This window comes from Epinephelus fuscoguttatus, linkage group LG16 (genome assembly GCF_011397635.1).
Source record: "Epinephelus fuscoguttatus linkage group LG16, E.fuscoguttatus.final_Chr_v1".
In the NCBI taxonomy this organism is placed as follows: domain Eukaryota; kingdom Metazoa; phylum Chordata; class Actinopteri; order Perciformes; family Serranidae; genus Epinephelus; species Epinephelus fuscoguttatus.
The window spans coordinates 14440532-14453794 of record NC_064767.1 but is presented as its reverse complement, the minus strand read 5'-3'; the positions used below and the strand labels follow the sequence as shown (position 1 = coordinate 14453794).

The window sequence follows — 13263 nt, the reverse complement described above, 5'->3', positions numbered from 1 at the left end:
CAGGACTGGAAATGTATCTTTTTGTGGTGTTTGTAGCCTTGAAGTTGGGCAACACGTGCGCTGGGACAAGATTTCAGCACCACGGAGAGCGACACAGCCACATCACACAAACTATTATTGATGCATAAAGCAGCCAAACTTAGAAAAGAAACGGCTGTCATGTCTACTAGATCGATGGCACCCTACCCAATAAGCATTACAGGCCTAGTGTGGGAGGCATACTGAAGCTTAACTGTCTCTCTGTCTCTCTCTCTCCCCCCCTCCCCTCTTTCTTTCCCTGTTTATCAAAATGGCATCAGCTGCTTTTGGTAGATGCACATATATCACAGAAAAAGGTTTCGGGAAATGAGAAGTATAATTGGGGTACCCTAACGTTATGCGGGGCATCAGCCAATATTATCTGGATGGAGTCCCACCGCTGTATTAAGCCAGTGACTGAGCACCTGCTGCTTGCCAGACTGTTGCAGTAAACTGTGAACACCAGCAGCAGCAGCAGCAACAGCAGCGTAGGAGCACCGAGATGAAATTTGCTCACAGTGACATTGACATTTTTATCTGAGATTACAACGCCAGTCATTATAAATGGCTACGTGACGTGTGCGTAAAAAGGGGCACATGAACCAAGGCACTTACTCTGTGTGTGTGTCTGTGTGGAGTGTGTGTATGTGTGAGGGAAGATCATGTATGTATGTCAAAATGCAATGCGATGTTTGAGGAAAAAACAGATCAGAATCATTTGGACGTCGCGATGAGTTTAAAGCATCCCCCATCTGTGAATAAAAGAGCAGCTCTGGTTTGAAGTTTGGGAACAAAGAGGCTCTATGCGTTTTGCATCTCTAAAACGAAACTCCACTGACATTCCCTCTGTCTAGTTATTGACATTGCAGTCACGTTCCGGTGAAAGTTGAGGCTTGTCGGGTACAGACAATAGGCAGCTTGGTCTAAAAAAGCCTCAGCCGTTTGGCTGTTGGACATTAATTTCGCCAAAGCTTGCACGACACGGGCCTTCTTGGTATTTTGGATGCATAATTTGCAAATTACAGGCCGGCAGTGGTGAGGGTTTAGATGTGAAGCCAGCGTGATTGATTTGCCGTCGAAAAGTGTGAGAAACGTCAGCAGAAATAGGCAGATGAATAAATAACTGCGATAAATAATGAGAAAATAGCAGTGGCAGTAAAGGTCAGAGGCACGGCCGTTTACAAAACGCCAACTTTCCAACTCGCTTGAGAGTCAAAGTGTTGCTTAAACACAGGATGCAAGCTGAATAGACTATTTATCCCGCCCTCTCTCACCAAAATCCTGTGATCAACGCAGTATGCGCTGGCTGAGCTTTATCCCCGCACGCTTTGCCTTTACACCTGTCTAACCCAAACAGCATGTTGTGCCATCGGACGCTTACCGATATGTATGATGGAGTCCGCTTTGGCCGAATTGCATTGCAATATCCACAGGGAAAGGCAGATCAGCAGCAACTCCATCTCGGGATTTCAGCGATGCGGCTCATCCAAGCTCCGCTCGGCTGTCCTATACTGTCCAAATGGAGCACCCAAAGGAAAAAAGAAAAAAGGAAAAGATGATCAAAACCCAGCGCAAAACAGAACCGCGGTCCTCCTCCTGGCGCACCAGACCCGCATCAAACCCAGCAGAAATTCAGCTTCTTCTTCTTCTTCTATTTTTTAAAGCAACAAAAACAAGGCGACCGCAGGAAGGTGGGCTCAAAAAGACGAGGAAGAACCGACGGGGACCCGAGGTAAGACTGAAAAGACAGGTAGCCCGGTGAGAGAGACCGGCGTTACCTCTCTCACTCTCGCCTCTCTCCCTGCGCTCCGGCGTCTAAAGCATGGCAAGCAGCAAAAAATGCGGAGGAGGGACACCCCTCTAACTACACACGGAGAGACGCTCACATACACACTCCGAAAAAAAAAAGAAACCCACACACACTCTTCAGTCCTGTCTCGATCACGTGACTGCAGAGACTTCACGACTCGGCTGCTGTCCCGACAAGCCGGGTAGAAATGATTTGGACTAGCCGGAGAAAGACGCTTGGAGAGCCGATATCTAAGCACATGATTGGAAGGTATCAAAAACTCTATCAGTCTGTGTGTGTGCGTGTGTGTGTGTGTGTGTGTGTGTGTGTGTGTGTGTGAGCCTCTCTGCAAAGACCGACAAGTGCGTGACAAAAAGCTCACGCGTAAAAACCAAACGTATAGATTGGCTCCAGAGATGAAAAGTCGACGGCGGCGTAAACAGTTTACTTTTGGAGAAGTTGGCGTTATTTGTGTTTCCTCTCAGGGATGGTGTGAGGGCGCACAGCGGCTCAGAGACATTTTCAGCGTACTTCAGTGGCGACGGAGCGCAGCTGATGTGGCAGAGAAAAGGATTTACACACCATGTTCCTCGGCGAGGGCTGTGATGGATGAGAGACAGACGTGACAGAAGCCACAACGCCTGACTGAACCGGGGGAACAGCTGGATAGAGTTACCGCAGGAGCATTTTGCACAGGAGCAAACACAAAATAGCTCAGTGTTTTTTGGGTATATAGCGGCATGAGTTGTTCGATTAATTGATTGTTGCTTCAGAAAAATTGACGCCCTCGTTTTTTTATCGCGGGATTATGGCAGAAATTGGGGCTCATTTAAGGGATTTTTTTTTTTTTTTTTTTGTGCCAGTAATTCCTATTGGGTACCACATCCACGCCTCACAGTGTTTGAGCAACGCCAGGCGTGTGCAGAGCTGTGGAGAAGAGGAAGAAGTCCTGCAAGACACGGAGTTTCTCGGTAGGCATAATCTTACAATTAAAGGATATTTCTCGTGGCTGCAATCAAAACGGAAATATCTCTTAATTGTTTGGTTAAGTCTGTCAGAGGCGCAGAGCACAAACTTTCAGCACCACCGGCAGCGGACAGCTCCCTCTGTAAACTGCACGAGAACAGAGGCACCTGTAGAGCAAACACTCAGCGACCACAGCCTGCTCCATACCTCCATGTTTGTTTATGTGTTACTGTATTTCCAGGGACTAATTTCAATCTTGGAAGCAAATCAAATCTGGGAACATTTTACGCACACTGCAGTCCCCTTTATTTTTCTTTCTTTCAGAGACACTAAATAAATCCACATCATTCTCATGTTAAAGCCTCACATGTTCTGTATCATGGTAACCATTTGGTTTTCATTGCAGCAGAGGAATAAGCATCCATGCCTCTGAAGTTGTTGAAAAATCACACACTACCCCTACTGGCCATCTCTGGATACTGCAGCTGTGTTTGCGCAAAAACCATCCTTTCATAACGATTTATGGAATTTCTGTGTGATTTAGATAAGAAAATTAACTAAACAGAAGCTTCAAAAGCAGTTTACAAAACACTGCTTTTGAGAACAAGCTCTATCCATAACACTGATACCTAAAAAGTGGAACAAAACAGCAGATATTTATGTCTGCTAACCCACATATCAGTGCCACACATAAAAGCAAAGGAGTGAATTATTGCAGTTTGATCCCAATTACAGTTCCCATAACACAGTAGCTCAATTTAGCTTCACTCCAAGAGGATCAAAACAGAAAGATTAACCTTGAGATTTGGGTTTTAAGCTGACAGGCATCCACAATACCATAAACAATTCATCACTTCCCAGCAGGGGAATGCATCCCATAATTTCATTGATCTATGAAGCAATATGTTGCCGAGGTTTCATCAAAAAATACTTCATTTTAAGTGACGACTTAACTGGCAATTCACACGGGCTTTAAAAAGGCATAACTCTTTATGTGTGATGCAAATCTGCCATTTCTTTTTTCTCTCTCCTCGTCTGTGATACATGTGCATCTGGTCCAAAAATCTGCACAGGAATAACACATCTGACTGCCAGCTATAAGCTGCGCTGAAGCTGTCCAGTAACATTTATGTTTTATGTACCTAGGATGATGAATAATTAAAGAGAGAATAACATTTTTTGCACTCCAAGCTACCATAAAAATAAAGAATATACTGGATGTGACGCTGATTTTAAAGTTGTACCTGTATGTGAAATACATTATGTATCAAGTAAGTGTTTCTGGTTCACAGGTGATGTGTGATTGAACAAGCCGAGGCTCCATATTGTGAGGATATGTAAGTACAAATGGTATGTATTGCTATCTTATCCTATGTTAGCCATTACCATATATCAAACAGGCATATTGAAAATAATGTATGTCCTCTAATATTTATTCTCTGCATATAGAAAGGTATTTATGAGTTATCTGAATGAACAGCAGTGTGTTTTGTGCCCTGAGTAGGCGAGTTTCATGCATTAGAAAGTAGATTTAAAATGACAGAGGGAATACCTTTCCATGGAAAGTAGGCCATTCAATGGATAATCGCCCATTTTGGGGTTCATTATGCAGTTGGTTCATATCCGCTCTGTTTTTACTCCAAAAAACACCCCCCTAACAATTATTCACTAACTCTAAAAATCGTCAGCATCTGTCGGTGTTTTGCTCCTTCAGCCCCAGTTGTGAAGCGCACCCTCTTGCATCTCCATGGGTGTCAACATAAGTTAGTCTCAAAAGTGCTGCAGACAGTCACCGAGACATTGGCGGGTAGGTCACGCCTGCTCTCAGCGAGGAAGGTGGAATTTCATTGTCACACAAACCTGAGTCATTAATGTTTATGGCTGTGAGCAATGAAGTGAAACGGAAAGACAGAGTTTTCCCTCCTCCTTTTTGGAACGCGGCCAGAAAGTGAATTTAGATGAAGGGGAGCTGTCACATGCCGACGTATCAGAGCCAGAAAAACCCAAACTGTTATTCATGATTAGATAAGTACCACTGCTACACACTGACCTCTCACTAATGGCCTACTCTTCTGTGATAACCTAATTTTTCCTTTATCCAAGATAATAGCTTCTCTGATCAAAAGCCTGCAGCACAAGTCTCGGCATGATTAATTGTATATACTGTAGCGTCTTTGCGTTCTGGGTCCTCAGTTCTTTCAGATGAGTCCCATCTCTCAGTTTAATCTTACATTATTTTCCTATGCATAGCTTGGGGCAAACTGCTGCCTGTGTTTGCTGTTTACAGTGCGATACACATGCAGTGCTCCTGAGTAGCTGGTCTCTGTCATCATTGATTAGTAGCACTATTAGTGCTGCTATTGTATATTCACTGAATCAGCTTTTGACTCCATGAGGAGGAATTTATTATCGTCTTCACTCAGATACATCCATTCTTACACAGTGATGGGTAATTACTTGCTGTTCATTGTTTTACCCTTATGCTGGGCAATACATTGATACTGTATCGGTATCGCGATATGAGATTAGATATCATCTTTTCCTGGTTTTAAAGGGTGCATTTCTATTATTTGCCTTCACCCACTTAGTCATTATATCCACATTAGCCATGATTATTTATCAGAAATGTCAACCCTACAGTATCATTGCAATATTTGGTCAGAAATATTGTGTAATTAAATTTTTCTCCCTCTCAACTAACCCTGCCGTAGCTTGCCCTTACCCTTGCATATGGAGCTATGATTTGATATCCAGTGATGTGCTCTAAAAGAAGTCTGAGTTTAATCACTTCATTAGCCCTTAGCCAAACTAACACATCCGTGGTGTACAGAGAGAACTGGACAGGGCCAGCAGCATGCAGTCGAATGTACTGTGAGTCAACGTAATTAGACTAGTTACTGCAGCGGTTGCCTGGCATACATACAGTATGTTAATGTCACTCAGTATTACCAGTGAGGAAGGCACTGAGAGCAGCACCCACCAGCACTCCACAACTAGATGTAAGTGAGCATATTCTCAAAGTTTCTCAGTAGAATATGGCAAGAGATGACATTGTCATATCATGAGCCGACTCAAAGAGTCTGTCGGTGTGAAGTTGGCCCTGTCCATCCCACTGTGGCGCTGGATGTAGATACACAAGCCCCCTGCACAAATTTGGAGGAGGGTTAAAATCTCAGACAAGTTGAAAACCCATTCATGTCAAGCAGAGCTGTGCGGGGAATAGCAATAAGTGTCTGCAGCACTAGAGGTGAATAAGCAAGACTCTCTCTTCCAAATACACAGCCTGAGGTAACATTATAGATTAATCATGTTATGGGAGAATAAGCACAACCTCCATCACAGAGTCTGCATTTCAATGAGTGAATTGTTGACGACCCGCATCATTATGTATTTCAACATTACGCCGTATCGAACTCAGTGAAATATGTACTAGGTGATAGAATATATAAATTATTATATATTTGGAGGAATATACCGGCGGACAGCAGCTCTGAAACTGTGGGAAATGTCCGTCTTTCTATGTCAGCCCGGAGCAAAGAACTTTGACAGCTGCCAGAGGAGAGGTTTTGTATGTTTTCCAGCCAGGGACATGACTCTGGATTCAGTCTAATTCAAGTATGCAACCTTCAAACACGGTTTCGCTCAAGTACTGCAGGCTTGTTAGTATAGCAAGACCTATTTCAGACGTGACCAACAGTTTGTTAGTCTAGGAAAGACCCCGTTTCTATCAGAGCCACACCTATCATTAGAGAGGCAATCACACAGTGTGGTTTACATTCATGTCTCAGTCTCGCACAAAGAACAAATGTACAAAAAAAATATATGCACGAAATATCCTACGGAATAGATGGGCACTATATGTATGTGGTGTGAAAAATGCAAAAGCGTTCTGGTGGGATTTATTGCATGAGCCTGACTGAAGCAAGCTGCTAATGACAACTGGGAAAAAAAGAACCCTGCTCTTCTGCTCTTTTTCCCCTGTTCTCTAACCACGTGCCTCATCATCATGTCGGAGTCCGACTGGGAGTGGATTGTGGTTACTCCTATTAAAAATAAAAGAAGAGCGCACATACCAGATGTGGTCAGTGTTTTCTGTATTTTGGCTGTCCACATTGCATTGTTAACACTGATCTGTGGGGACATCACACAGCGAACTGACGGTATGTTTACCTATCCGCCCGTCAGTCTGTCTGCAGAAACATCTCACTGCATTAAACCAAAGCCACCAGCAAGCTTAGAATCATAAAGTTCCCATTTGTTTCAATAATGGTATTCATGTGGAGAAACTGTCCATGAATTCATAATGAAATAAAAACTTGTTGTTTGAGCCAATGCAGCCTCCTTATCATCCAGCATTAGCAGAATCTGAAAAGCACTAATTTCGCCTGCAGAGAAGTTTACAATTTATACGCCTAATAGCGACTGTTGAGCCATTTGTTTTGGATGCCCTGAGCGGCGCTATTGAACCCAGTGCCTGTGTCAGCTACATTTCACTCCAGCTGTGCCTGCAAGACAGTCATTAGTGGATGAGGTTGTTTAAAGGGGAGCCACTTAGCAGAAACACGCTTAGAAATCTACCTGCAAAGAGGTACACTTTGCAAATGAGCACGAAAACAAAATCCCTTGAATTCTGATTCTTTAAGAGCAGGTCGATTGGATTCATTATTGAATTCAGTATTAGAGGAAAACTCAAAGGTAACCAGAGAGCGCACGCAGTGGCGAGACACAGAGAGGCCCTGTCTGAAATTTAAAAAGCTCGCCTGCTTATTGGCAAACATCTATTATTCCAATTATCCACATTTTGTAGCTTGAGAGCACAGGAAAAAATCTCAAAATTATGTCTGCAGACAAATGCTTATGAAAGCTCTCCATGTCTGTGGCCATTATGCAAAACAAAAGAATCTAAAGGCGATGTACAAATTACTGGCTGCAGTCTAGGAGCCGGGTATATAAAATATTGCTATGCAAACCCGGCGTTCAATATACTGCAGCTCACTCCACACAGTGGTGTGATTCTGGAGCAGAGCCCTAGGTGATAGCCTATAGCTTGTGGTCGTTATCATTGTATACAAAACATAAATTATTACACAGATATATCAGAACAGAAGGAAGGAGAGAAGCAAGACGGACAGTTTTAATCTATTTATAATGAAGTCAAGGTTGAGTTTCAGTGCTCTGGAAAGTTGGCCCTGTGTAGTGAACTAACAAAGCGTCTGTCTTCCTCTGCCATTTTCCTCTCTCCCTTTTCACTCTCCCTCATGCTGTCCCAATCTCACTCTTTTCCTTTCTTGTCCCCTCACTGCCACCTTCACAGATGTGCTTGAAAGATCTTTCTCTCTCTCTCATACTGTGCGTAAGAGGGAGAGATGACAAGAGTCTTAGTATTCAGCTCAGTCCCTGGTCTTCTTTTAACTCTATGGGGTTCCTCCCTTCCCTTTGGCCCTCAAACCTACTTTTAAGAAGTAAAAGCCTTGGGCCTAATGACAAAATCTAACACAATAAGCGTTACTGATATGAAACCAAATTGGATTTCCTTGCAGTGCCTCCAAATGTATCCAAATGTATTCCCACTCCACTTCATGTGAAGCTCTTCCTGATAGTTACCTGGGTTCCTTTGCAGAAATGTCCCCCCCGCAGCCGGTTACCACACGCAGCCAAGATTTATTAACACCCTCGTAAATCTGTCACTTCCATACTGACTCTGTGTGGGAATATGCCTCATTTCCTTATTTAAAAGCAGATATTATTTAAAAAACCCTCTGCAGTTATATTACTGGCTTCCATTTGGGTAATTATGCTTCAAATTTGGGGTAAGTGACAGAGTATCCTGGTGGCATCTGATTAATTAGAATGGGATTTAATAGGCCTAGCCAGGCTCTATTGGATTAATTAATTGGCAGATGATATAGTCTAGTGTTGCGGGCCTATTACGTTAACTGTCACACTGCATTTGACGACAAGGTGCCAAGCGATCCATTCAGTGACACAAACATGATTGGAGTAGGATATTATCCCGCTTAGGGAGGCCTTAGATCATTTTAAATACACGCTGCAAATACTTAACAGTAATGACAAAGTCATGAATTGTCCGATAAATGTACATTACTTGGTGCAGCTGCCATTCAGAGTGAAACGGGGGCTCCCCTGCAGATAGGAGCGACCGCTCACTCAGAGGAGAAAAGCGCAGTACAGTAGCACCAGACTCCTTTCTGTCATTTGCATACAATTATCTTCTGTGCTCTCTGAACATGTGCGTCACTGAATGAGACCGAGTAGTGGCAGGTGGAGCCATTTTGGCTGTGGTGGATTTAAAGGGGCAGTCCAGCAATTTAGTGCTGCACTTCAACAAAGTTAGGAAACTTGTAAACAGTAATTAAAAATAGTAGTCAGAATTCAAGCAGCTGATAGATCTTGACCCAATGTAATATGCTTGTCTTTGCCTCCATGGAACGACACAAGTTTCTGAGCTGCTGCTCTATTAGTAGGACACAGGGTCTGTAATTAGCACCTGCCATCCATCATATGCTGTTAAATCAGTGGCAGCAGCAGGTTACAACTAGCCACTTCGGTAAACACTGAAAACTAACAACATAAAGAGATGTTAAGTAAAGTCAGCGTATGATTTGATAGTGCTACACATGAGAAAGTCACTCACAGCTGCTATATAAAAGCAATGACACCGACCTAAGAATCTTACTGTATATGTTTTAATTGACAGTCAAGTTACAGTATAGTGTTTAATATAATTATAGTTCTGTATAACAGAATAATGTTTCTCCTTTCAAAGTGTAATAATCTCTGTATGAACTGAATTGTATTGATAGTTATTTTCGCACATACTGTAGGTGGGCACATTCATGTACAGTATGCACATGCATAAGTACAGTGCCCTCCCGACCTTGCAAAGGGAAAGGAAAGCTAGCAAACACTGGAATTTACCATGCATGAAATGTTTTTTTTGTGTAAGTATACGAAACATTAAGGGACATCATTCTTTCCATTTAAATATGTAGAAATGATCTAAATGTTATTCCTGCATTTAGCACATAGATTTTTTAAGTGGCAGGTGAAATTTCTGAGTGGCAGACAAAAAAATGACTTGCCTGTTACAGTGGCAGGCAGTGAAAAAGTTCATTCTTCAGTGCTTATATCTGTTACAAATCACTATTGGAAAAAAATAAAATAATTTTCTGATGTGTCGACACTATGGTTAAGATTTGGTCAGTTCTAGAAACAATCCACCTGGTTATGACTTGATCAGGGTTAGAAAAACATGGTGCTTACTCCCTCCTTATGGTTAGGGGACCTGTGCCATCATGGTTACAATATTCAACGGGTAAAGGTTAGGGTACAATCATGATCATGATTGAAAGTCGCCAGTGTTAGAGAGGAAGTCCCACATTTTGTGTGACACATCCATCCAGGGTTGCTGTGTCTCAGGAGGTAGAGCGGTCGGCAACTAATCAGATGGTCAGTGGTTCAATCTCTGGTCCCTGCAGTCTCCACGTCATAGTGTCCTTGTGCAAGATACTGCTGTGTGTGTGTGAACTGTTATCGCTCCTGATGAGCATTGTATGAATGTGCGTATGCATGAATCGGTGAATGCTGGTCTGTATTGCAAACCAATCTAATTGGTCACAATAAGACTGGGAAAGCACAATATAAATACAGTCCATTTACCATTGACCGGACCTCCTCCCTCTATGGTCTCCATAACAACATCATGCTACTTCCTCCTCTGTTCCCAACAGACTAGACTACTACAGCAAACATATTACTTTTTGTGCATTTGCTTTGGAGGACAGTCTCCTTGACCAATATAGTAGGAACAACAAGTCCGGAGGTTATATCCTAGAGTTCCTACGATGCAGCTCAACAACGTCGCTCAATAGACTCTCTCTATCTGGTAAATGCTCATTCAATAAGACTGCTGAAACAAATGTGTTGTCTAAAAGCCCAGTTTCAAGAGAATGGTTATAATACAACAATAAAACTTGACGTGGAGAAAACTGAACCTGTATTCATTCAGGAGTAAGATCATCCATCTGAGACCTGTTCATTATTAACATTAACAATAGGCTCGTTCGAGATGAACTGCACCTCGTCTGGAAAGCGAACGAGATCAGGCCGCCGCAGCGGTGGGTGGTTACACAAAGCCAAGGTCAAGTGAGACAGATGCAGCAGCCTTCAGTCTGTACAGAAAGTCATAGAAACACTCACATCCTGTTAAAACTGATTCCAATTTATTAAAAAGTTAATCACAATCTGACTGGCATGCATCGTGGAGCAAGTGGAGGTGATGCAATTCTGGCGTGGGCCTGGCTCACCTTGAACAAACCTAACTGTGGTGGTGTCAACACAGACAGCGAGGAACCTGGGTGTAGACATAGATGATGTACTCTCTGCAAGCAAGCGTGCAGGAGCTCCAGTAGATGCCTCCTGTACAACATCAGGATGATCCTCATGCTTCTCACTAGGAAGAGCAGACCAGGTGCTCACCCTGGTGCTTGCCTTCTCCCACTCGGACTACTGCAACTCCCTCCACGCCACAGCCCCTGCGCCTGCGAGCAGTCATAAAGGCTGCTCCACACCGGTGGTTCAACACACACCGACTTCCTCTTGCCATTTGCATCTAGTTAAAAGACTCTGGGGCTGGCCTACAGGAAACTGTAGCACAACCATCATGCTCCTTTGCCTCTGGGCGATCGTCTGCACCATCGCTCTGAGGACTCTATGGTGGGGGCTCTAACTTGCTCCTGCCCTGCAGTGGTGGAATAAACTTTGTCAGACATCACCTAGACACCCCACGCTCGCACTTAGCCCACACACTTGCACTGCAACACACTGAACACACTTTGATCTTGCGCTTATTGAGCTTGAATGCATGTATTGCAAGTCTGTGTGCAAAGCTCCTGCAGAGCCACAAAAGACATACAACTGTGTACAAAACTGTTTTCACAGCCAGAGTAGTACTGCCTGTGACTAGCAAACAGATTTTGGTGTGTGAAGTTGGTGGAGTATCCCTTTAACTTTGGCTGAAGACACATGCTCATTTTCCAGCAAAAGTAACACATAACGCCGAACTGAATACAGCTTCAAAGTGCATGTTTTAGTTCATTTTAAACTTTAAAGCAACACAGCAGATGCAAAAGACAGAATTCAGAAATGAAAACAAAAAGAACTGCAGAGCAAATATGCATATTTTTGGTTATAACATCTGCTTATTCTGCCTCTCTATCATTTTGTCATGAGACACCTTCTTGTAAGACACCGGTCTGTATGCAGGACAGCAGAAGCATGGGCATGATTGTGAATGTATTGCGGTTAATAAAAAAGATTTAAACACTGGGTGTGACCACGGGTGTCTTGTGTTTTTGGCCTGCCCCGGGCTTTTTGTGGGAGGATATTTTATTTTGTCTCCGTGTCTAGTTTAGCTGCAGGCAACTTGCCTCTTGCTGACAGATGATAACAGCTTTATTCACAATGACTGTGACAGGGAAATTGCGTGTGTATGGTTAGGGGAAACTGTGTGTTTGTGTGCGTCTGTGCAGCCTTGTGCATTTTTTCATTTATGCTTTTGCCCGGGGGAATATTTGATTCTAAAAGGCTTCTGTGTTGTCGATTAAATTTGTTTAAAGCGCGGTTTAACTGGAGTGCTGTGACAACTGTTTGATCACCATTCTGAATAAATACTTTGGTGAGATCTGAGCATTCAGTTTAAGCCACACAGTGGCACATAATCAATGGCATAAATGGGTTTTCAATTTGCTTTAAAATGGCCAAATTAGCCTAAGCCTAACTGTGAAGGCTCCTGGAGAGACCTGATTAAAAATATGTTTATTCTGGATATTTCAATGTAACCTGGACTCTGTCATCATTAGGCTACAGATTAAAATATCTATGAAATGTAGATATAGAAAGAAAAAGAAAAACTAATATCCTGATCTATGCAGTAAGGATTTGTGTGCAAAATATTTCACCGATGCAGTGTTATTTCATTATTTAGTAGTTTGAAGCAAGCAGTGTGTGGATGTTGCTAAGCAGCAAGAGAAATGGTCCAAAGGGTCTACCTTTTCCAACACCTTGAAGAGTTTTAACCCTTAGTTGTCACAGTGTCAGAGCCTCCACCTGCATTTCTGTTTGGGGTGGTAATTCTGTGTATGTTTGTGTGTGTGTGTGTGTGTGTGTGTGTGAGTGTGAGAGAGAGAGAAAGAGAGACAGAAAGAGGTTGTCAGGGTTGCAGCATCTTTAACCAGCTCAGTCACCGTCTTGCCTCAGTGCTCCAACACTTCTGAGTATATTCTCAAAATGTTATGGACCCCAGATGTTTCCTATTTGTGTGTGTGTGTGTGTGAGAAGGCACCAGTCTGAACCCTGGCAGTTTCACACGCTCGCGCACACACACACACACACACTCCCTCCAGACAGAGATTGTCTCCCGGCAGCTGAATCACAATACAGCCCGCTGAGGCCGATAATACAAACAGGTG

At 43.1% G+C, this 13263-nt stretch overlaps 1 protein-coding gene across 2 annotated transcripts in view; it reads right to left on the bottom strand.

Annotated features, from left to right (window-relative positions):
* grid1a (glutamate receptor, ionotropic, delta 1a) overlaps window positions 1-1887 on the bottom strand; it is a 319169-nt gene extending 317282 nt beyond the window's left edge. For both annotated transcript variants that reach the window (XM_049599667.1, XM_049599668.1), the window contains exon 1: window positions 1400-1887. In XM_049599667.1, the coding sequence (XP_049455624.1) occupies window positions 1400-1478 (79 nt within the window). In that variant the 5' untranslated portion in view covers window positions 1479-1887. The remainder of the gene's footprint in view (window positions 1-1399) is intronic.
* Window positions 1888-13263: the final 11376 nt, after the last annotated feature.